General features: G+C 43.4%; 1 protein-coding gene and 1 long non-coding RNA gene across 3 annotated transcripts in view; one reads left to right on the forward strand and one right to left on the reverse strand.

The window, feature by feature from the left end:
• The window catches only part of ANKRD35 (ankyrin repeat domain 35), a 126,193-nt gene extending 116,421 nt beyond the window's left edge, over positions 1-9,772 (forward strand). For both annotated transcript variants that reach the window (XM_073566947.1, XM_073566949.1), the window contains exons 12-13: positions 8,392-8,457; positions 9,354-9,772. In XM_073566947.1, the coding sequence (XP_073423048.1) occupies positions 8,392-8,457; positions 9,354-9,425 (138 nt within the window). In that variant the 3' untranslated portion in view covers positions 9,426-9,772. The remainder of the gene's footprint in view (positions 1-8,391; positions 8,458-9,353) is intronic.
• Positions 9,773-10,965: 1,193 nt separating this feature from the next.
• On the reverse strand, positions 10,966-23,527 carry LOC141082903 (uncharacterized). The gene is made up of 2 exons (XR_012230606.1): positions 22,866-23,527; positions 10,966-15,856 (listed from the first exon to the last, which is right to left on the reverse strand). It is a non-coding gene; the product is annotated as an uncharacterized lncRNA (long non-coding RNA).
• Between the last annotated feature and the right edge of the window lie 1,317 nt (positions 23,528-24,844).

Below are 24,844 nucleotides of genomic sequence, written 5' to 3' on the forward strand. Positions count from 1 at the left end.
ATGATGGGTATATGGGCACGGGACTATGGGATGGAGGATGTGTGATGGGTATATGGGCCCTGGACTATGGGATGGAGGATATGTATGATGGGTATATGGGCACGGGACTATGGGATGGAGGATGTGTGATGGGTATATGGGCACGGGACTATGGGATGGAGGATATGTGTGATGGGTATATGAGCACGGGACTATGGGATGGAGGATATGTATGATGGGTATATGGGCACTGGACTATGGGATGGAGGATATGTATGATGGGTATATGGGCACGGGACTATGGGATGGAGGATGTGTGATGGGTATATGGGCACGGGACTATGGGATGGAGGATATGTATGATGGGTATATGGGCACGGGACTATGGGATGGAGGATATGTATGATGGGTATATGGCACTGGACTATGGGATGGAGGATATGTATGATGAGTATATGGGCACGGGACTATGGGATGGAGGATATGTATGATGGTATATGGGCACAGGACAATGGGATGGAGGATATGTATGATGAGTATATGGGCACGGGACTATGGGATGGAGGATATGTATGATGGGTATATGGGCACGGTACTATGGGATGGAGGATATGTATGATGGGTATATGGGCACGGGACTATGGGATGGAGGATATGTATGATGGGTATATGGGCACTGGACTATGGGATGGAGGATATGTATGATGAGTATATGGGCACGGGACTATGGGATGGAGGATATGTATGATGGGTATATGGGCACGGGACTATGGGATGGCGGATATGTATGATGGGTATATGGGCACGGGACTATGGGATGGAGGATATGTATGATGGGTATATGGGCACGGGACTATGGGATGGAGGATATGTTTGATGGGTATATGGCACTGGACTATGGGATGGAGGATATGTATGATGAGTATATGGGCACGGGCGTATGGGATGGAGGATGTGTGATGGGTATATGGGCACTGGACTATGAGATGGAGGATATGTATGATGGGTATATGGGCACGGGACTATGGGATGGAGGATGTGTGATGGGTATATGGGCCCTGGACTATGGGATGGAGGATATGTATGATGGGTATATGGGCACGGGACTATGGGATGGAGGATATGTGTGATGGGTATATGAGCACGGGACTATGGGATGGAGGATATGTATGATGGGTATATGGGCACTGGACTATGGGATGGAGGATGTGTGATGGGTATATGGGCACGGGACTATGGGATGGAGGATGTGTGATGGGTATATGGGCACGGGACTATGGGATGGAGGATATGTATGATGGGTATATGGGCACGGGACTATGGGATGGAGGATATGTATGATGGGTATATGGCACTGGACTATGGGATGGAGGATATGTATGATGAGTATATGGGCACGGGACTATGGGATGGAGGATATGTATGATGGTATATGGGCACAGGACAATGGGATGGAGGATATGTATGATGAGTATATGGGCACGGGACTATGGGATGGAGGATGTGTGATGGGTATATGGGCACGGGACTATGGGATGGAGGATGTGTGATGGGTATATGGGCACGGGACTATGGGATGGAGGATATGTATGATGGGTATATGGGCACGGGACTATGGGATGGAGGATATGTATGATGGGTATATGGCACTGGACTATGGGATGGAGGATATGTATGATGAGTATATGGGCACGGGACTATGGGATGGAGGATATGTATGATGGTATATGGGCACAGGACAATGGGATGGAGGATATGTATGATGAGTATATGGGCACGGGACTATGGGATGGAGGATATGTATGATGGGTATATGGGCACGGTACTATGGGATGGAGGATATGTATGATGGGTATATGGGCACGGGACTATGGGATGGAGGATATGTATGATGGGTATATGGGCACTGGACTATGGGATGGAGGATATGTATGATGAGTATATGGGCACGGGACTATGGGATGGAGGATATGTATGATGGGTATATGGGCACGGGACTATGGGATGGAGGATATGTATGATGGGTATATGGGAACGGGACTATGGGATGGAGGATATGTATGATGGGTATATGGGCACGGGACTATGGGATGGAGGATATGTATGATGGGTATATGGCACTGGACTATGGGATGGAGAATATGTATGATGGGTATATGGGCACGGGACTATGGGATGGAGGATATGTATGATGGTATATGGGCACTGGACTATGGGATGGAGGATATGTATGATGAGTATATGGGCACGGGACTATGGGATGGAGGATATGTATGATGGGTATATGGGCACGGTACTATGGGATGGAGGATATGTATGATGGGTATATGGGCACGGGACTATGGGATGGAGGATATGTATGATGGGTATATGGGCACTGGACTATGGGATGGAGGATATGTATGATGAGTATATGGGCACGGGACTATGGGATGGAGGATATGTATGATGGGTATATGGGCACGGGACTATGGGATGGCGGATATGTATGATGGGTATATGGGCACGGGACTATGGGATGGAGGATATGTATGATGGGTATATGGGCACTGGACTATGGGATGGAGGATATGTATGATGGGTATATGGGCACTGGACTATGGGATGGAGGATATGTATGATGGGTATATGGACTGGACTATGGGATGGAGGATATGTATGATGGGTATATGGGCACGGGACTATGGGATGGAGGATATGTATGATGGGTATATGGGCACGGGACTATGGGATGGCGGATATGTATGATGTGATGGGTATATGGGCACGGGACTATGGGATGGAGGATAATCATTATAATTTGTTATAACTAACCACAGTTAGTTACTATGCCCAGGCAACGCACCTTGGACCACTGAGCAACAGTCGAGTTCTTTTTTTCCTTGGCCCAGGTAAGGCCTCTTTCACACATCCGTCTGTCACCATCATTAAAAGTCCTCCGTTTTGCCAAAAAACGGATCCGCCATTTTTCTTGGCAGATCCGTTTTTCTTCCCATTGACTTGCATTATCGGCGGATCTTGACGGATGGTCATCCGTAGGATCCGTTTTTTCACGGATCCGCCAAAATTTTGGCGTCCGCTAACATAACTGGACGGACACTGAAACGTTTTTTTGCTGGCCGGATCCGCATTTGCCCGGAAGAATTGTCTCTCTCTCTCTCCTTTTTTGCACAGGTTCCTTTAAAATTCAACCTTACATGGATCCATCAACACAACGGTCCGGTACCACCCGTTTCTTTCAATCCGCCTACGGATCCGTTCTCCGCCATTTTAGCGGATTTTGACTGAGCTGAAAAACGGATGTGTGAAACAGGCCTAAGACGTTTCTGGCGTTGTCTATTGGTCATGAGTGGCTTTACACAAGGAATGCGACACTTGTAGCCCATGTCCTGTATACATCTGTGTGTGGTGGCTCTTGAAGCAATGACTCCAGCAGCAGTCCGCTCCTTGTGAATCTCACCCAAATTTTTGAATGGCCTTTTCTTAACAATCCTTTCAAGGCTGTGGTTAACCCGGTTGCTTGTGCACCTTTTTCTACCACACTTTTTCCTTCTACTTAATTTTCCATCAATATTCTTGGATACAGCGCTCTGTGAACAGCCGGCTTCTTTAGCAATGACCTTTCGTGGCTTACCCTCCTTATGGAGTGTGTCAATGACTGCCTTCTGGACATCTGTCAAGTCAGCAGTCTTCCCCATGATTGTGGAGTCTACTGAAACAGACTAAGGGACCTTTTTAACCCCTTTCCTACATTGGACGTAATATTCCGTCCATGTGACCTAGGCCCTAAAGGGGGGTTTACACATAGTGATATCGCTAGCAATATCGCTAAAACGTCACTGATTTTGTGACGTTATAGCGATATCGCTATGTGTGATACTTACCAGCGACCAGCTCCCCTGCTGTCCGTCACTGATCACGCGAGATCGGGCGGCTCCATTTCTCGTCGTCTGCTTCCTGCTGGGCTTCCTGCTGTGTGAGACGAGCGACGCTGGAGGCGGGCGGGAGGACGTCAGGATCGCTGTGTGTGAAAGGTGAGTATTGTGCGCTGTATCGCTGCTGCATCGCTGTGAGATCTTTCTGTGTGAAAGCTCACTAGCGATCATTTAGCGATGCACCAGCGATCCTGACCGGGTCGGATCGCTGTTCGGATCGCTGGTGCATCGCTAAATGTAAAAGGGCCTTTAGTCCCATGGACGTAATATTACGTCTAATGCGATCAGCGGCGCCCACGTGGTGAGCGCCGCTGATCGCGGCCGGGTGTCAGCTGATTATCACAGCTGACACCCGGCACAATGTGTCAGGGGTGGTCACGGACGACACGTTAGCCTCTTGCACACTGCGATCAAACACAATCGCGGTGTACCGGGGGTTAAAGGGAAGCATCGGCAGGGAGGGGGCTCCCTCCGTGCTTCCCTGAGCCCCCCACAGCAGCGCCATGTGCAGCGCTGCTACGGGGGACTCCTTCCCTACAGGTCCCCGGATCCAAGATGGCGACGGGGACCTTCGGGGGCCTGTAGGGAGCTGACTTCATCAGTGCCTGCAAAGCGCAGGCATGAGGAAGTCTGCGTCTATGCCTGTGACAGATTGCTGATCTGTCACAGTGATCTGTGATGTGACAGATAATAATCTTTATTTTAGATCAGCGATCTGTCACAGGACAGTGATGTCCCCCCTGGGACAACCTAATAAAGTTAAAAAAATTTAAAAAAAGTGTAAAAATAATCTAAAAAAAAAATCGCTAAATAAATTAGAAAAAAAAAAAATATTCCCAAATAAATTCATTTTTTGGAAATAAAAAAAAAACAATAAAAGTACACATATTTGGTATTGTCGCGTCCGTAATGACCTGCCCTATAAAACTGTCCCATTAGTTAACCCCTTTAGTGAACCTCTTAAAAATTAAAAATAAAAAATGAAGCCAAAAATAATGATTTATTATAATACCCCCGAACAAAAAGTGCAATAACGCGCGATCAAAAAGACGATATAAATATCCATGGTACCGCTGAAAACGTCATCTTGTCCCGCAAAAAACGAGCTGCCATACAGCGTCATCAGCGAAAAAATAAAAAAGTTATAGCTCGCAGAATAAAGCGATGCAAAAATAATTACTTTTTATATAAAATAGTTTTCATTGCATAAAACCGCCAAAACATAAAAAAACGACATAAATGAGGTATCGCTGTAACTGTACTGACCCCAAGAATAAATCCGCTTTATCAATTTTACCACACGCGGAACGGTGTAAACCCACCCCCCAAAAGAAATTCATGAAACGCTGGTTTTTGTACATTCTGCGTCCCAAAAATCGGAATAAAAAGCGATCAAAAAATGTCACATGCCCGAAAATGGTACCAATAAAAACGTCAACTCGTCCCGCAAAAAATAAGACCTCACATCACTCACTGGGTCAAAATACGGAAAAATTATAGCTCTCAATATGTGGTGATGCAAAAACTATTTTTACAATAAAAAGCGTCTTTTAGCACGTGACAGCTGCCAAACATAAAAAACGCCATAAATAGTAAATCAAACCCCCCATTATCACCCCCTTAGTTAGGGATAAATAATAAAATAAAAAAAATGTATTTATTTCCATTTTTCCATTAGGGTTAGGGCTAGGGTTAGGGCTAGGGTTAGGGCTGAGATTAGGGTTAGGGGTGTGTTGGGGTTAGGGTTGGAGTTAGAATTGGGGGGTTTCCACTGTTTGGGCACATCAGGTGCTCTCCAAACGCAACATGGCGTCTGATCTCAATTCCAGCCAATTCTGCGTTGAAAAAGTCAAATGGTGCTCCTTCCCTTCCAAGCTCTGCCATGCGCCCAAACAGTGTTTTACCCCCACATATAGGGTATCAGCCTACTCAGGACAAATTGCAAAACAACTTTTGGGGTTCAATTTCTCCTGTTACCCTTAGGAAAATAAAAAATTGGGGGCAAAAATATCATTTTTGTGGAAAAAAATGATTTTTTTATTTTCACACCCGGGCGTTATAAACTTCTGTGAATCAATTGGGGGTTGAAAGTGCTCACCACACATCTGGGTAAGTTCCGTGGGGGGTCTAGTTTCCAAAATGGGGTCACTTGTGGGGAGTTTCGATAGTTTAGGTACATCAGGGGCTCTCCAAACGCAATGACACCAGCAGACCATTCCATCAAAGTCTGCAATCCAAAACGTCACTACTTCCCTTCCGAGCCCCGACGTGTGCCCATACAGTAGTTTTCTCCCACATATGAGGTATCAGCGTACTCAGGACAAATTGGACAACAACTTTTGGGGTCCAATTTCTCCTGGTACCCTTGGGAAAATAAAAAATTGGAGACTAATTGATCATGTTTGTGGAAAAAATACGATTTTTTTTATTTTCATGCCCGGGCATTATATACTTCTGTGAAGCCCTTGGGGGTTCAAAGTGCTCACCACACATCTAGATAAGTTCATTAGGGGGTCTAGTTTCCAAAATGGGGTCACTTGTGGGGGGTTTCCACTGTTTCCTGTTTCCACAGGTACATCAGGGGGTCTCCAAAAGCAACATGACACCCGCAGACCATTCCATCAAAGTCTGCATTCCAAAACGTCACTACTTCCCTTCCGTGCCCTGACGTGTGCCCATACAGTAGTTTTCTCCCACATATGAGGTATCAGCGTACTCAGGACAAATTGGACAACAACTTTAAATAAAAAAATTGGTGACTAAAAGATCATGTTTGTGGAAAAAATACGATTTTTTTATTTTCACGCTCAGGCATTATAAACTTCTGGGGGGTTCAAAGTTCTCACCACATATCTAGATAAGTTCCTTGAGGGGTCTAGTTTCCAAAATGGTGTCATTTGTGGGGGGTTTCCACTGTTTTGGTACATCAGGGGCTTTCCAAACGCGACATGGTGTCCGATCTCAATTCCAGCCAAAAACGTCAAATGGCGCTGCTTCCCTTCCGAGCTCTGCCATGCGCCCAAATAGTGGTTTACTTCCACATGTGGGGTATCAGCGTACTTAGGACAAATTGTACAATAACTTTTAGGGTCCTGTTACCCTTGGAAAAATAAGAATTGAGGGTGAAAAGATCATTTTTGTGGAAAAAATATGATTTTTTAATTGTACCGCTGTACGTTATAAACTTCTGTGAAGCCCCTTGTGGGTTCAAAGTTCTCACCACATATCTAGATAAGTTCCTTGGGGGGTCTAGTTTCCAAAATGAGGTTACTTGTGGGGGGTTTCCACTGTACATCAGGGGCTCTCCAAACGCGACATGGCGTCCGATCTGAATTCCAGCCAATTTTGCATTGAAAAAGTCAAACGGCGCTCCTTCCCTTGTGAGCTTAGCCATGCGCCGAAACAGTGGTTCCCCCCCACATATCAGGTATCAGCGTACTCAGGACAAATTGCACAATAACTTTTGCAGTCCAATTTCTCCTGTTACCCTTGGTAAAATAAAAAAAAAATTGAACCTGAATTATTTATTTTGTAAACAAAAGTTAAATGTTCATTTTTTTTTAAATATTTAAAAAATTCCTGTGACGCACCTAAAGGGTTAATAAACTTCTTGAATGTGGTTTTGAGCCCCTTAAGGGGTGCAGTTTTTAGAATAGTGTCACTTTTGGGTATTTTCTATCATATAGACCCCTCAAAGTGGCTTCAAATGTGATGTGGTCCGTAAAAATAAAATGGTGTTGTAAAAATGAGAAATTGCTGGTCAATTTTTAACCCTTATAACTTCCTAACAAAAAAAAATTTTGGTTCCAAAATTGTGCTGATGTAAAGTAAACATGTGGGAAATGTTACTCATTAAGTTTTTTGTGTGCTGTATCTCTGTGATTTAAGGGCATAAAAATTCAAAGTTGGAAAATTGCATAACTTTAAAAATTTTCGCCAAATTTCCGTTTTTTTCACAAATAACCGCAAGTTATTTGAATGATATTTTACCACTAACATGAAGTACAATATGTCACGAGAAAACAATGTCAGAATCACCGGGATCCATGAAAGCGTTCCAGAGTTATTACCTCATAAAGGGACAGTGGTCAGAATTGTAAAAATTGGCCCGGGAGTTAACGTGCAAACCACCCTTGGTAGTGAAGGGGTTAAACACTTAGGAAGCCTTTGCAGGTGTTTTTTGTTATTTATTTTAATTTACTGAGATAATGACATTTGGGTTTTCATTGGCTCTAAGCCATAATCATCAACGTTAACAGAAATAAACACGTGAAATAGATCACTCTGTAATGACGCTATATAATGAGTTTCACTTTTTGTATTGAAGAACTGAAATAAATTAACTTTTTGATGATATTCTAATTTTGTGAAAAGCACTTGTAGAACAGCAGCATATAGATAACACCTAGATATGTATTTATCCATTTACATTTGTGACTGTAACGCTTCTTTTCTGGTTATATTCTTAATCAAACAGGATACCAATAAACGTCACCAGGAAATAATCTCCATTTACAGATCGCATCTCCTCAACGCAGCTCAGGTACAGGGCACCATTCGGCAACAGGAAAAATAATCTGAAGCTGGGTATACAGAGGATAGTCTTCTCCTCATCCAACGAGCTAGGGGTTGGCACTCATACCCTGTAAAACGTCCATATGACCTTACAGGGACTGTAAGGCCAAGGCTTGTAAGCCGTGTTCATGTCAAATGTTAATTATCTACCGTATTAGTCCCTTTTGCGAGTTAGATCCTGGCACTTGCTTTCCGTGGCCTCAAATTACAAATCACACCTTGATTCTTAGTGCTGGTGCCATGCGTTGTATTGAAGGAATTTGCTTCACCACATCTGCTTTACCAGGATGTCTAACATTGGTATGGAGAATGTGTTGAGTAATGACCTATTTAGAACAGCCAATAAACTAGGAGCGATCATTCTGGCTATCTTCCCATCTAAACAGGTCATCTATCACCTGACAAACAAGCAAAACGCTTGTTTGTCGGGTGCAATGACTTTTAATGTACTGTTACATGGGACGATCTAGACCGTTGATTGACTGGAGACTGGAGACAGGCATGCTGATGGACGTTCGTTTACTAGCTTGGATAGACAGACGCATGAATGATCTGTGGCCTCAGAATAGCATATTTTCTGCAGCACAGATCCTGTTCCCATAGGAAGATGTGCAGTTGAGAACGATAATTTTTAAGCAGGCTTAAAAATAATCGCACAGGGCGAACAAGTGTTTGACTGAATTGTTTTTGTTTTTTTTTGCCATCCTCTTTTGATGGGTGTCTGTCTCTCTAAACAGGCTGCTAAATGTAAAGGAGCGATACTAGATAATCGGCCATAATATACGCCCTAGTTACCCTCTACTTAGGAACCTACTGTAAGTGTCCAATGTAATTAAGAATCTCTCTCTTTACTCCTCACCCCAGGGCCACATGGATGAAGACGTCCACTTCACCTTACATTGGATTCTGAAAATGCAGAACGAAATGGTTTTCTAACTAAAGCGTTAAAAAGATCTGAAAATCAGTGCCAAACTTTATCACATTTCTAAACGTCCTCACACAAAGGTGCTTGGAAAAATGAATATATTTTTTTGTAAGTGAGGAGCCAAAGTATCTGCAATCAGAAGCCGCCATGTTGTGGCGAGAGGCGTGCGGTTCATCTTCTATGTGCCTTTAGAAGTGTCTTCCTTACATAGGTTGTAAATATGCGAGGTGCCAAGAGATTCCTATTCTAACGTCTGGACAGAAGAGTTCTATTTTGATGTTCCAGTTTCGTCCCCGTTTCTTTTGTTTATATATTTAATACGGTTATAACTCGTTTCATTAAATTTTATTTTACATTTCGTGACTTGTTTCTCATACACGCCACGGCATATCACGGGATTGATCATAAACTATAATCACAATTGTTTTTAGGGTGGAGCCGACATGATGAGACTATCCTATACTGCAGAGTGAGCACTTCGGTCCTCCATTGCAACTCTTGCAGTTTGGGCTGGAAAATCTGGAGCCGTGAGACATTTTCCAGAATGACATATATACCAAATTATAATTTTGGGAATGAAATGGCTCAAGGTTGAGGAATCAGACATTGGTCTAACGTGTGACAGGCGAGGAAACTTACCACTATACTGACGAGGCTGGATCTATAAAATCTCACCAAGACGAATTCCCATTCAATTAAGAACAAGAAAACTTAGTTTTTAATGCTACGAATATCAATTCTTATTAATAAACATGATTAAAACATAAATCAGAGCATAAATACTACAAGAACACAGGGCAAAATTCAGTGTAGCCTTATAGAGCACAAACTAGCACAAAAATTGTAATTTTTACATAATAAATGTGTATAAATATACAGAATATAAAGTGCATAAGTGCTTAAACAGTGGAAGTACCTGCTAAAGGGTTAATCCATAAGAAGTGCAATTATTTCTACCCTACAAAAACGACACCAGGCTGTATGCCTATTTAAGAGCTGGAGAAGTATTCCAATACTCAGGTGTTAAACAAGGGGGATTAGCATTAACCCTAGATATACTATATAATGCACTCCCACATCAGTATTATATTATCAGTACTACATACAAAACAAAGTGCTCCATAACATAAAGTGCCATAGTAGTGCAAACTTACATAAGTACAAGTAATAGCGCTGCCCTGGTCCACCGCCCCTACGCGCGTTACGCCGTGGCTTCCTCAGGAGAAGAAGCCTTGCAGCGCTGGGGCCCTGGGTTTGAATCCCACCAAGGACAACATCTGCAAGGAGTGTGTATGTTCTCCCCGTGTTTGCGTGGGTTTCCTCCAGGTACTCCGGTTTCCTCCCACATTCCAAAGACATACTGATAGGGAATTTAGATTGTGAGCCCCATTGGGGACAGTGATGATAATGTGTGTAAAGCGCTGCGGAATATGTTAGCACTATATAAAAATAAAGATTATTATTATTATATATACAGTAGATAACACAGGACCCATCATTCACAATAGGTGATGTCACAGCTCACCTCCTCCTCCTGTACAATGATTGATATCACCTATATATACAGTAGATAACGCAGGATCCACCATTCACAATAGGTGGTCACAGCTCACCTCCTCCTGTACAATGACTGATAACACCTCTATATACAGTAGATAACACAAGATCCACCATTCACAATAGGGGATGTCACAGCTCACCTCCTCCAGTATAATGACAGATAACACCTCTATATACAGTAGATAACACAGGATCCACCATTCACAATAGGGGGATGTCACAGCTCACCTCCTGTACAATGATTGATATAACCTATATATACAGTAGATAACACAGGATCCACCATTCACAATAGGGGATGTCACAGCTCACCTCCCCCTACACAATGATTGATATCACCTATACATACAGTAGATAACTCAGGATCCACCATTCACAATAGGGGATGTCACAGTTCACCTCCTCCCCTTCCTGTACAATGACTGATAACACCTCTATATACAGTAGATAACACGGGATCCACCATTCACAATAGGGGATGTCACAGCTCACCACCTCCTCCTGTACTATGATTGATATCACATATATACAGTAGATAACGCAGGATCCACCATTCACAATAGGTGAAAATAGATGATGTCACAGCTCACCTTCTCCTGTAGAATGACTGATAAAACCTCTATATACAGTAGATAACACCAGATCCACCATTCACAATAGGGGATGTCACGGCTCTCCTCCTCCTGTATAATGATTGATATCACCTATATATACAGTAGATAACTCAGGATCCACCTTTCATAATAGGTGGTCACAGCTCACCTCCTCCTCCACTACAATGACTGATAACACCTCTATATACAGTAGATAACACCAGATCCAACATTCAAAATAGGGGATGACACAGCTCATCTCCTCCAGTACAATGATTGATAACACCTCTATATACAGTAGATAACACCAGATCCACCATTCACAATAGGGGATGTCACAGCTCACCTCCTCCATTACAACGACTGATAACACCTTTATATACAGTAGATAACACAGGATCCACCATTCACAATAGGGGATGTCACAGCTCACCTCCTCCTGTACAATGACTAATCACCTCCTCCTGTACAGGGATTGATATCACCTATATATACAGTAGATAACACAAGACCCACCATTCACAATAGGGGATGTCACAGCTCACCTCCTGTACAATGATTGATATCACCTATATATACAGTAGATAACTCAGGATCCACCTTTCATAATAGGTGGTCACAGCTCACCTCCTCTTCCTGTACAATGAATGATAACAACTCTATATACAGTAGATAACAGGATCCACCATTCACAATAGGTGATGTCACAGCTCACCTCCTGTACAATGACAGATAACACCTCTATATACAGTAGATAACACAGGATCCCTCATTCACAATAGGGGATGTCACAGCTCACCTCCTCCTGTATAATGATTGATATCACCTATATATACAGTAGATAACGCAGGATCCACCATTTACAATAGGTGAAAATAGGTGATGTCACAGCTCACCTCCTCCTGTACAATGACAGATAACACCTCTATATACAGTAGATAACTCAGGATCCACCTTTCACAATAGGGGATGTCACAGCTCACCTCCTCCTGTACAATGATTGATATCACCAATATATACAGTAGATAACTCAGGATCCACCATTCACAATAGGGGATGTCACAGTTCACCACCTCCCCTTCCTGTACAATGACAGATAACACCTCTATATACAATAAATAACAGGATCCACCATTCACAATAGGGGGTGTCACAGCTCACCTCCTGTACAATGACTGATATCACCTCTATATACAGTAGATAACACCAGATCCACCATTCACAATAGGGGATGTCACAGCTCTCCTCCTGTATGATTGATATCACCTATATATACAGTAGATAACTCAGGATCCACCTTTCATAATAGGCGGTCACAGCTCACCTCCTCCTCCAGTACAATAACTGATAACACCTCTATATACAGTAGATAACACCAGATCCACCATTCACAATAGGGGATGTCACAGCTCACCTCCTCCTGTACAATGACTGATATCACCTCTATATACAGTAGATAACACCAGATTCACCATTCACAATAGGGGATGTCACAGCTCTCCTCCTCCTGTACAATGATTGATATCACCTCTATATACAGTAGATAACACCAGATCCACCATTCACAATAGGTGGTCACAGCTCACCTCCTCCTCCAGTACAATGATTGATATCACCTATATATACAGTAGATAACACAGGACCCACCATTCACAATAGGGGATGTCACAGCTCACCTCCTCCTGTAAAATGATTGATATCACCTATATATACAGTAGATAACGCAGGATCCACCATTCACAATAGGTGGTCACAGCTCACCTCCTCCTGTACAATGACAGATAACACATATACATTATATAACTCAGGATCCACCTTTCACAATAGGGGATGTAATAGCTCACCTCCTTTTCCAGGATAATGACAGATAACACCTCTATACACAGTAGATAACAAAGGATCCATCATTCACAAAAGGGGATGTCACAGCTCACCTCCTCCTCTTGTACAATGATTGATATCACCTATATATACAGTAGATAACGCAGGATCCACCATTCACAATAGGTGATGTCACAGCTCACCTCCTCCTCCTGTACAATGACTGATAACACCTTTATATACAATAGATAACTCAGGATCCACCATTCACAATAGGTGATGTCACAGCTCACCTCTTCTTCCTTTACAATGACTGATAACACTTCTATATACAATAAACAACAGGATCCACCATTCACAATAGGGGATGTCACAGCTCTCCTCCTCCTGTATAATGATTGATATCACCTATATATACAGTAGATAACTCAGGATCCACCATTCACAATAGGGGATGTCACAGCTCACCTCCTCCAGTACAATGACTGATAACACCTCTATATACAGTAGATAGCACAGGACCCACCATTCACAATAGGTGATGTCACAGCTCACCTCCTCTTCCTTTACAATGACTGATAACACTTCTATATACAATAAATAACAGGATCCACCATTCACAATAGGGGATGTCACAGCTCACCTCCTCCTCCAGTACAATGACTGATAACACCTCTATATACAGTAGGTAACACAGGACCCACAATTCACAATAGGGGATGTCACAGCTTACCTCCTCCAGTACAATGACTGATAACACCTCTATATACAGTAGATAGCACAGGACCCACCATTCACAATAGGTGATGTCACAGCTCACCTCGTCTTCCTTTACAATGACTGATAACACTTCTATATACAATAAATAACAGGATCCACCATTCACAATAGGGGATGTCACAGCTCACCTCCTCCAGTACAATGACTGATAACACCTCTATATACAGTAGGTAACACAGGACCCACAATTCACAATAGGGGATGTCACAGCTTACCTCCTCCAGTACAATGACTGATAACACCTCTATATACAGTAGATAGCACAGGACCCACCATTCACAATAGGTGATGTCACAGCTCACCTCCTCTTCCTTTACAATGACTGATAACACTTCTATATACAATAAATAACAGGATCCACCATTCACAATAGGGGATGTCACAGCTCACCTCCTCCAGTACAATGACTGATAACACCTCTATATACAGTAGATAGCACAGGACCCACCATTCACAATAGGTGATGTCACAGCTCACCTCCTCTTCCTTTACAATGACTGATAACACTTCTATATACAATAAATAACAGGATCCACCATTCACAATAGGGGATGTCACAGCTCACCTCCTCCAGTACAATGACTGATAACACCTCTATATACAGTAGGTAACACAGGACCCACCATTCACAATAGGGGATGTCACAGCTTACCTCCTCCAGTACAATGACTGATAACACCTCTATATACAGTAGATAGCACAGGACCCACCATTCACAATAGGGTATGTCACAGCTCACCTCCTCCTCCATTACAATGACTGATAACACCTCTATATACAGTAGATAACACAGGACCCACCATTCACAATAGGGTATGTCACAGCTCACCTCCTCCAGTACAGTGACTGATAACACCTCTATATACAGTAGATAGCACAGGACCCACCATTCACAATAGGTGATGTCACAGCTCACCTCCTCTTCCTTTACAATGACTGATAACACTTCTATATACAATAAATAACAGGATCCACCATTCACAATAGGGGATGTCACAGCTCACCTCCTCCTCCAGTACAATGACTGATAACACCTCTATATACAGTAGGTAACACAGGACCCACAATTCACAATAGGGGATGTCACAGCTTACCTCCTCCAGTACAATGACTGATAACACCTCTATATACAGTAGATAGCACAGGACCCACCATTCACAATAGGGTATGTCACAGCTCACCTCCTCCATTACAATGACTGATAACACCTCTATATACAGTAGATAACACAGGACCCACCATTCACAATAGGGGATGTCACAGCTCACCTCCTATTTAGAGGGTTCATTACTGTCCACTAGTTCAGCTGATTTATTGACAATCTGCACTGGTAACGTTTCACTTTTACACATTTATCAGAAAAATGTTATTTATATTGTGAAGGATATCCATCGTAAATGTCACCGTGGTATGTAGAAAGTGTATTCTTCCAGACCTTAGTTGTACCGGTTCCATCTTCAGAGATGTGTTTTGAGACATCGACAAATTGTTTGAACGCGCTTAAAAGAGAATTTTCTGTGACAAAAACAAAACCATCCTGGGGGAGCGAGTGACACTGGGAACGCTGACAGATGGGTGTGACATCAGTGGGAATATCTCCCTGAGACCCACACCAGAAAATGTCTGAAAAAATGGGACATCCAAATAGTAGGAAAAATTGGAAAGAGGACGAGAGTTCAGATGTGTCTCTGAAAAACAATGAATAGTTTATAAACATGTAAAAGTAACATGATGTTTTACACGTCTTCAAATAATATACAATGTAGTTTACTTTCCCTAGACAAATATATTTCTAGAGTAATTAGATAATGTGCAAATGGTTTAATGATACAGCCAATGAAAACCCAAAAGTCATTATCGCAGTAAATTAGAATAATTTATAACACCAGCTTGAAAAAATTAATTTAACCCCTTCATGACCGGAGCTTTTTTCGGTTTACCATTTTCGTTTTTCGCTCCCCTTCTTCCCAGAGCCATATGTCTTGTTTTTTGCGGGACGAGTTGTACTTTTGAACGACACCCTTGGTTTTACCATGTCGTGTAGCAGAAAACGGGAAAAAAATCCCAAGTTCGGTGAAATTGCAAAAAAAAAAAAAGTGCAATCCCACACTAGTTTTTTGCTTGGCTTTTTTTTGCCAAGTTCACTAAATGCTAAAACTGACCTGTGATTATGATTCTCCAGGTCATTATGAGTTCATAGACACCAAACATGTCTAGGTTCTTTTTTATCTATGTGATGAAAAAAAATTCCAAACTTTGCTAAAAAAAAATTGCGCCATTTTCCGATACCCATAGCGTCTCCGTTTTTCATGATCTGGGGTCGGGTGAGGGGTTATTTTTTGTGCACCAAGCTGATGTTTTTAATGACACCATTTTTGTGCAGATACGATCTTTTGATCGCCCGTTATTGCATTTTAATGCAATGTTGCGGCGACTAAAAAAATATAATTCTGGCGTTTTGATTTTTTTCTCACTACGCTGTTTAGCGATCAAGTTTAACCTTTCTTTTATTGATAGATCAGGCGATTCTGAACTCTGCGATACCAAATATGTATAGGTTTGATTTTATTTTTATTGTTTTATTTTAAATGGGGCGAAAGGGAGGTGATTTGTTTTTTTTTTTTTTTTTTTACTTTTGGCATGCTTCAATAGTCTCCATGGGAGGCTACAAGCTGGCACAACTTGATTGGCTTTGCTACATAGAGGTGATGATCAGATCACCTCTATGTAGCTGAATTGCAGCCTTGCTATGAGCGCCGATCACTGGGTGGCGCTCACAGCAATCGGGCATCAACAACCATAGAAGTCTCAAGGAGACCTCTGGCTGTCATGCTAACACACGGGTAACCCGCGATCATGTGACGCAGATCACCAGTGTGCGCATTTCCAGCCGGATGGCAAGAAGCGCTTGTTAAATGCCGCTGTCAGAGTATGACAGCGGCATTTAACTAGTTAATAGCCGCGGGGGGTTCGCGATTCTTGCAGCTATTGCAGGCACATCAGCTGTTCAAAACAGATGACATGTCCCGGGTTTGAGGTGGGCTCACCGCCGGAGCCCACATCAAAGTGGGAGATACTGACATCGGCGTACTATTACACTCGATATCAGTAAGGGGTTAAAATCAGAAATGTTGGCCTACTGAAATGAATGTGTAAATGCACTCAATACTTCGTCAGGACTCCTTTTGCATCAATTACTGCATCACTGCGGTGTGGCATGGAGGCGATCAGCCTGTGGCACTGCTGAGGTGTTATGGAAGCCCAGGTCGCTTTGATAGCAGCCTTCAGCTCGTCTGCATTGTTGGGTCTGGTGTCTCATCTTCCTCTTGACAATACACCATAGATACTCTATGACGTTAAGGTCAGGCAAGTTTGCTGGCCAATCAAGCACAGTGATACTGTTGTTTGTAAACCAGGTATTGGTACTTTTGGCAGTGTAGACAGGTGCCGAGTCCTGCTGGAGAATGAAATTTCCATCTCCAAAAAGCTTGCCAGCAGAGGGAAGCATGAAGTGCTCTAAAATTTCCTGGTAGACGGCTGCACTGACTTTGGTCTTGATAAAACACAGTGGATCTACACCAGCAGATGATATGGCTCCCAAAAATGATCACTGATTGTGGAAACTTCACACTAGACCTCCAGCAGCTTGGATTGTGGCCTCTCCGCTCTTCCTCCAGACTCTGGGACCTTGACATCCTAATGAAATTCAAAATTTACTTTCATCTGAAAACAACACCTTGGACCACTGAGCAACAGTCCTGTTCTTTTTCTCCTTGGCACAGGCAAGATGCATCTAACGTTGTCCATTACTCATGGGTGGCTTGACACTTTGTCTCCATGTATTAATAATGTCTCCTTTATGCCTCCCTGTAATAATAATGTCCTCTTTGTGTCACCATGTATTAATAATGTCCCCTTTATGTCTCCCTGTAATAATAATGTCCCCTTTGTGTCACCATGTAATAATAATGTCCCCTTTATGCCTCCCTGTATTAATAATGTCCCCTTTGTGCCTCCCTGTATTAATAATGTCCCCTTTGTGTCACCATGTAATAATAATGCTCACTTTGTGTCTCCCTGTATTAATAATGTCCCCTTTGTGTCAACATGTAATAATAATGTCCCCTTTATGCCTCCCTGTATTAATGGCCCCTTTGTGCCTCCCTGTATTAATAATGTCCCCTTTGTGCCTCCCTGTATTAATAATGTTCCCTTTGTGTCACCATGTAATAATGTCCCCTTTATGCCTCCCTGTATTAATAATGTCCCCTTTATGCCTCCCTGTATTAATGTCCCCTTTGTGCCTCCCTGTATTAATAATGTCCCCTTTGTGTTACCATGTAATAATAATGTCCCCCCCTTTGTGTCACCATGTAATAATGTCCCCTTTGTGCCTCCCTGTATTAATAATGTCCCCTTTGTGTCACGTGTAATAATAATGTCCCCTTTATGCCTCCCTGTATTAATGGCCCCTTTGTGCCTCCCTGTATTAATAATGTCCCCTTTGTGCCTCCCTGTATTAATAATGTTCCCTTTGTGTCACCATGTAATAATGTCCCCTTTATGCCTCCCTGTATTAATAATGTCCCCTTTATGCCTCCCTGTATTAATGTCCCCTTTGTGCCTCCCTGTATTAATAATGTCCCCTTTGTGTTACCATGTAATAATAATGTCCCCCCCTTTGTGTCACCATGTAATAATGTCCCCTTTACGTCTCCCTGTATTAATGTCCCCTTTGTGCCTCCCTGTATTAATAATGTCCCCTTTGTGTCACATGTAATAATAATGTCCCCTTTATGTCTCCCTGTAATAATAATGTCCCCTTTGTGTCAGCATGTAATTATGTCCCTTTTATGCCTCCCTGTATTAATGTCCCTGTATGCATGTTCCCTTTGTGCCTCCCTGTATTAATAATGCCCCTTTGTCACCATGTAATAATGTCCCCTTTGTGCCTCCCTGTATTAATAATGTCCCCTTTGTGTCACCATGTAATAATAATGCTCACTTTGTGTCTCCCTGTATTAATAATGTCCCCTTTGTGTCAACATGTAATAATAATGTCCCCTTTATGCCTCCCTGTATTAATGGCCCCTTTGTGCCTCCCTGTATTAATAATGTCCCCTTTGTGCCTCCCTGTATTAATAATGTTCCCTTTGTGTCACCATGTAATAATGTCCCCTTTATGCCTCCCTGTATTAATAATGTCCCCTTTGTGTTACCATGTAATAATAATGTCCCCTTTGTGTCACCATGTAATAATGTCCCCTTTATGTCTCCCTGTATTAATAATGCCCCCTTTGTGTCACCATGTAATAATAATGTCCCCTTTGTGCCTCCCTGTATTAATAATGTCCCTTGTGTCACCGTGTAATAATAATGTCCCCTTTATGTCTCCCTGTAATAATAATGTCCCCTTTGTGTCAGCATGTAATTATAATGTCCCTTTTATGCCTCCCTGTATTAATAATGTCCCTGTATGCCTCCCTGTATTAATGTTCCCTTTGTGCCTCCCTGTATTAATAATGTCCCCTTTGTGTCACCATGTAATAATAATGTCCCCTTTATGCCTCCCTGTATTAATAATGTCCCCTTTGTGCCTCCATGTAATAATAATGTCCCCTTTATGCCTCCCTGTATTAATAATGTCCCCTTTATGCCACCCTGTATTATTAATGTCCCCTTTATGCCTCCCTGTATTAATGTCCCCTTTGTGCCTCCCTATATTAATAATGTCCCCTTTGTGTCACCATGTAATAATGTCCCCTTTATGCCTCCCTGTAATAATAATGTCCCCTTTATGCCTCCCTGTATTAATAGTGCCCCCTTTGTGTCACCATGTAATAATAATGTCCCCTTTGTGCCTCCCTGTATTAATAATGTCCCCTTTATGCCTCCCTGTATTAATTCCCCCTTTGTGCCTCCCTGTATTAATAATGTCCCCTTTGTGTCACCATGTTATAATAATGTCCCCTTTGTGCCTCCCTCTATTAATAATGTCCCCTTTATGCCTCCCTGTATTAATTCCCCCTTTGTGCCTCCCTGTATTAATAATGTCCCCTTTGTGCCTCCCTGTATTAATAATGTCCCCTTTGTGCCTCCCTGTATTAATAATGTCCCCTTTATGCCTCCCTGTAGTAATAATTCCTCCTTTGCGCCTCCCTGTATTAATAATTCCCCCTTTGCGCCTCCCTGTATTAATAATGTCCCCTTTGTGTCACCATGCAATAATAATGTCCCCTTTATGCCTCCCTGTATTAATAATGTCCCCTTTGTGCCTCCCTGTATTAATAATGTCCCCTTTGTGCCTCCCTGTATTAATAATGTCCACTTTGTGTCACCATGTACTAATAATGTCCCCTTTGTGCCTCCCTGTATTAATAATGTCCCCTTTGTGCCTACATGTAATAATAATGTCCCCTGTATGACTCCCTGTATTAATAATGTCCCCTTTGTGTCACCATGTAATAATAATGTCCCCTTTATGCCTCCCTGTATTAATAATGTCCCCTTTGTGCCTCCCTGTATTAATGTCCCCTTTGTGTCTCCATGTAATAATGTCCCCTTTGTGCCTCCCTGTATTAATAATGTCCCCTTTGTGCCTCCCTGTATTAATAATGTCCCCTTTGTGCCTCCCTGTATTAATGTCCCCTTTGTGCCTCCCTGTATTAATGTCTCCTTTGTGCCTCCATGTAATAATAATGTCCCCTTTATGCCTCCCTGTATTAATAATGTCTCCTTTGTGCCTCCATGTAATAATAATGTCCCCTGTATGCCTCCCTGTATTAATAATGTCCCCTTTGTGCCTCCCTGTAATAATAATGTCCCATTTATGCCTCCCTGTAATAATAATGTCCCCTTTATGCCTCCCTGTATTAATAATGTCTCCTTTGTGCCTCCATGTAATGATAATGTCCCCTGTATGCCTCCCTGTATTAATAATGTCCCCTTTGTGCCTCCATGTAATAATAATGTCTCCTTTATGTCTCCCTGTATTAATAATGTCCCCTTTATGCCTCCCTGTAATAATAATGTCCCCTTTGTGCCTCCATGTAATAATAATGTCCCCTTTGTGCCTCCCTGTAATAATAATGTCCCCTTTATGCCTCCCTGTATTAATAATGTCCCCTTTGTGCCTCCCTGTCATAATAATGTCCCCTGTATGCCTCCCTGTATTAATAATGTCCCCTTTGTGTCACCATGTAACAATAATGTCCCCTTTATGCCTCCCTGTATTAATAATGTCCCCTTTGTGCCTCCCTGTCATAATAATGTCCCCTGTATGCCTCCCTGTATTAATAATGTCCCCTTTGTGTCACCATGTAACAATAATGTCCCCTTTATGCCTCCCTGTATTAATAATGTCCCCTTTGTGCCTCCCTGTCATAATAATGTCCCCTTTATGCCTCCCTGTAATAATAATAATGTCCCCTTTATGCCTCCCTGTATTAATAATGTCCCCTTTATGCCTCCCTGTATTAATAATGTCCCCTTTGTGCCTCCCTGTATTAATAATGTCCCCTTTGTGCCTCCCTGTATTAATAATGTCCCCTTTGTGCCTCCCTGTAATAATAATGTCCCCTTTGTGTCTCCCTGTAATAATAATGTCCCCTTTGTGCCTCCCTGTATTAATAATGTCCCCTGTTTGCCTCCCTGTATTAATAATGTCCCCTTTGTGTCACCATGTAATAATAATGTCCCCTTTATGCCTCCCTGTATTAATAATGTCCCCTTTGTGCCTCCCTGTATTAATAATGTCCCCTTTGTGCCTCCCTGTATTAATAATGTCCCCTTTGTGCCTCCCTGTAATAATAATGTCCCCTTTGTGTCTCCCTGTAATAATAATGTCCCCTTTGTGCCTCCCTGTAATAATAATGTCCCCTTTGTGTCTCCCTGTAATAATAATGTCCCCTTTGTGCCTCCCTGTATTAATAATGTCCCCTGTTTGCCTCCCTGTATTAATAATGTCCCCTTTGTGTCACCATGTAATAATAATGTCCCCTTTATGCCTCCCTGTATTAATAATGTCCCCTTTGTGCCTCCCTGTATTAATAATGTCCCCTTTGTGCCTCCCTGTATTAATAATGTCTCCTTTGTGCCTCCCTGTAATAATAATGTCCCCTTTGTGTCTCCCTGTAATAATAATGTCCCCTTTGTGCCTCCCTGTAATAATAATGTCCCCTTTGTGTCTCCCTGTAATAATAATGTCCCCTTTGTGCCTCCCTGTATTAATAATGTCCCCTTTATGTCTCCCTGTAATAATAATGTCCCCTGTTTGCCTCCCTGTATTAATAATGTCTCCTTTGTGTCACCATGTAATAATAATGTCCCCTTTGTGTCTCCCTGTAATAATAATGTCCCCTTTGTGCCTCCCTGTATTAATAATGTCCCCTTTGTGTCTCCCTGTAATAATAATGTCCCGTTTGCCTCCCTGTATTAATAATGTCTCCTTTGTGTCACCATGTAATAATAATGTCCCCTTTATGCCTCCCTGTATTAATGTCCTCCTTGTGCCTCCATTTATTATCAGTGCCCCTTTTTATATTAGTAATGTCCCCCTTGTAGAACTTTCATCGCCCCGATATAAGATGGAGTTCTGCTCTTCGTCCCTGAACTGTGTGGCGGAGAGATAAAGTGACGTCACACTCTGTACACTTCTGACGTCTTTCAGGTCTTGGCCTAAAGCAATTAGTGACTTACCAGAGCAAATGGCGGTGCAGGGAGCCGCTCTCTGCTGTCACAGGTACCGACTGTTTCCACGTCCTGAAGACACAGATGCAGTTGAAAGCAGTGCGTGTCATGGGGTCTTGGTGGGCCCCCTTACTCTCTTGGATCTCGAGTCAGAGATCATGTCAGAAAGACCCTGTGGACCCCCCTCTTCATAAAAGACTGGTCTCCATACGAGCCCTGCTGGCAGCACTGTCACATGGGCGGCTCGTCAGCTGCTGCAGGGTCTTCTCTCCTCAATGCCAGGGTGTCACCCCATAAGCTCACATTATTGGCCTTCTGTTGTCTGGCGTCGTGGCTTGTTACCTGTAGGGATCCCAGGAATAGTAATAATAACGCTATTGCACAGTGTGTCACCTCCGGCACTATGCACCATCTGTAAGTGATCGGAATCTGGCCATGTCTCAGGCTGCACCCCCTCCCCCACTAAAGATGGAGGAGGGGAGGCTAGACTGACCCCAGGCGGCTTCCAAACAGCTTTCACCCTGTATTTAAGTGCGGAGTTTTCCATTTTGTTTACACCACATCCTTTGCATTATTTTTCACCGGAAGCGAGCGAGGCTGCAGTTCTCCTACCGAGCACTCCCAGTATGTGTGTGTATATATATATATATATATTATAGGGCTTAGCTCGCTTCCCACCCGTCAGGCCCACCAGCCCCCAGTAATGGGGAGACATAAGGAAGCAGGCATGTCAGCTCGCACAGCCCCCAAGGCAGCAGCACTGGCCAGCTCCCAGAATCCTTTGCTAGACCCCAGGCAGCCGTTGCTATGGCAGCGGTGGGGCGGAGCCAGAGGCGCACCCTCGTGTTTCGGGAGCAGCTGACAATTGCAAACCTTGGTGAAAAGTCTAGAGAGCAGCTGGTGCCTGCAGGAAGGCATGGGGCTCCATACTCATTACACCCAGAGCAAAGAACACTGCTCATTGTACAAGAAAACACCACACTATGGCATTATATTTGTATTCTTTTCTGAAAAAAGGAAAATAAAACAATAGCCATCTTATATCATGGAGAATATACTATATTCATATATACCCCGTACATATTTTCGGCCTCTAGTAACTACAGAACCGAGAAAAAAATTTAATTTACCCAACCTAGGGGCCCCGTACACATGCGCGGCCCCGCATACACAGACGCACAGCGCCGTACACTGACGCACAGCCCAAGTACACGGGTACAGCTCCCATACACTGACACACAGCCCCCATACACTGACGCACCGTCTCCGTACATAGATGCACGGGTCGTACACTGACGCACAGTCTCCGTACACTGACGCACAGCCTCCTTACACTGACGCACAGCCCAAGTACACAGGGGTACAGCTCCCATACACTGACACACAGCCCCCATACACTGACGCACCATCTCCGTACATAGATGCACGGGTCGTACACTGACGCACAGTCTCCGTACACTGACGCACAGCCTCCATACACAGACGCACGGTCCCCGTACACTGACGCACAGCCCCCCGTACACTGACACACAGCCCCCATACACAGACGCATGGCCCCCATAAACTGACACACAGCCCCATACACAGACGCATGGCCCCCGTACACTGACACACCGCCTCACGTACACAGACACATGGCCTCAGTACACTGACACACGGTCCCCGTACACCGGTGTACGATCCTCATACACATGCATGCGACCCCCGTACACAGACACATGGCCCCCTAACACAGGCGTACAGCCCATGTACACAGACGCACAGCCCCCGTACACTGACGCACAGCCCCCATACACAGGCGTACAGCCCCCATACACGTACACAAACGTACGGCCTCGGTACACAGGCATACAGCCCCTGTAAGCAGACGTACAGCCTCCGTACACAGACATAAGGCCTCAGTACACTGACGCACAGCCCCCATACACAGGCGTACAGCCACCGTACACAGACACACAGCCCCTGTACACAGACGCACGGCACCCATA

This window comes from Dendrobates tinctorius, unplaced genomic scaffold (genome assembly GCF_039654945.1).
Source record: "Dendrobates tinctorius isolate UK_male_01 unplaced genomic scaffold, ASM3965494v1 ptg000019l, whole genome shotgun sequence".
In the NCBI taxonomy this organism is placed as follows: Eukaryota; Metazoa; Chordata; class Amphibia; order Anura; family Dendrobatidae; genus Dendrobates; species Dendrobates tinctorius.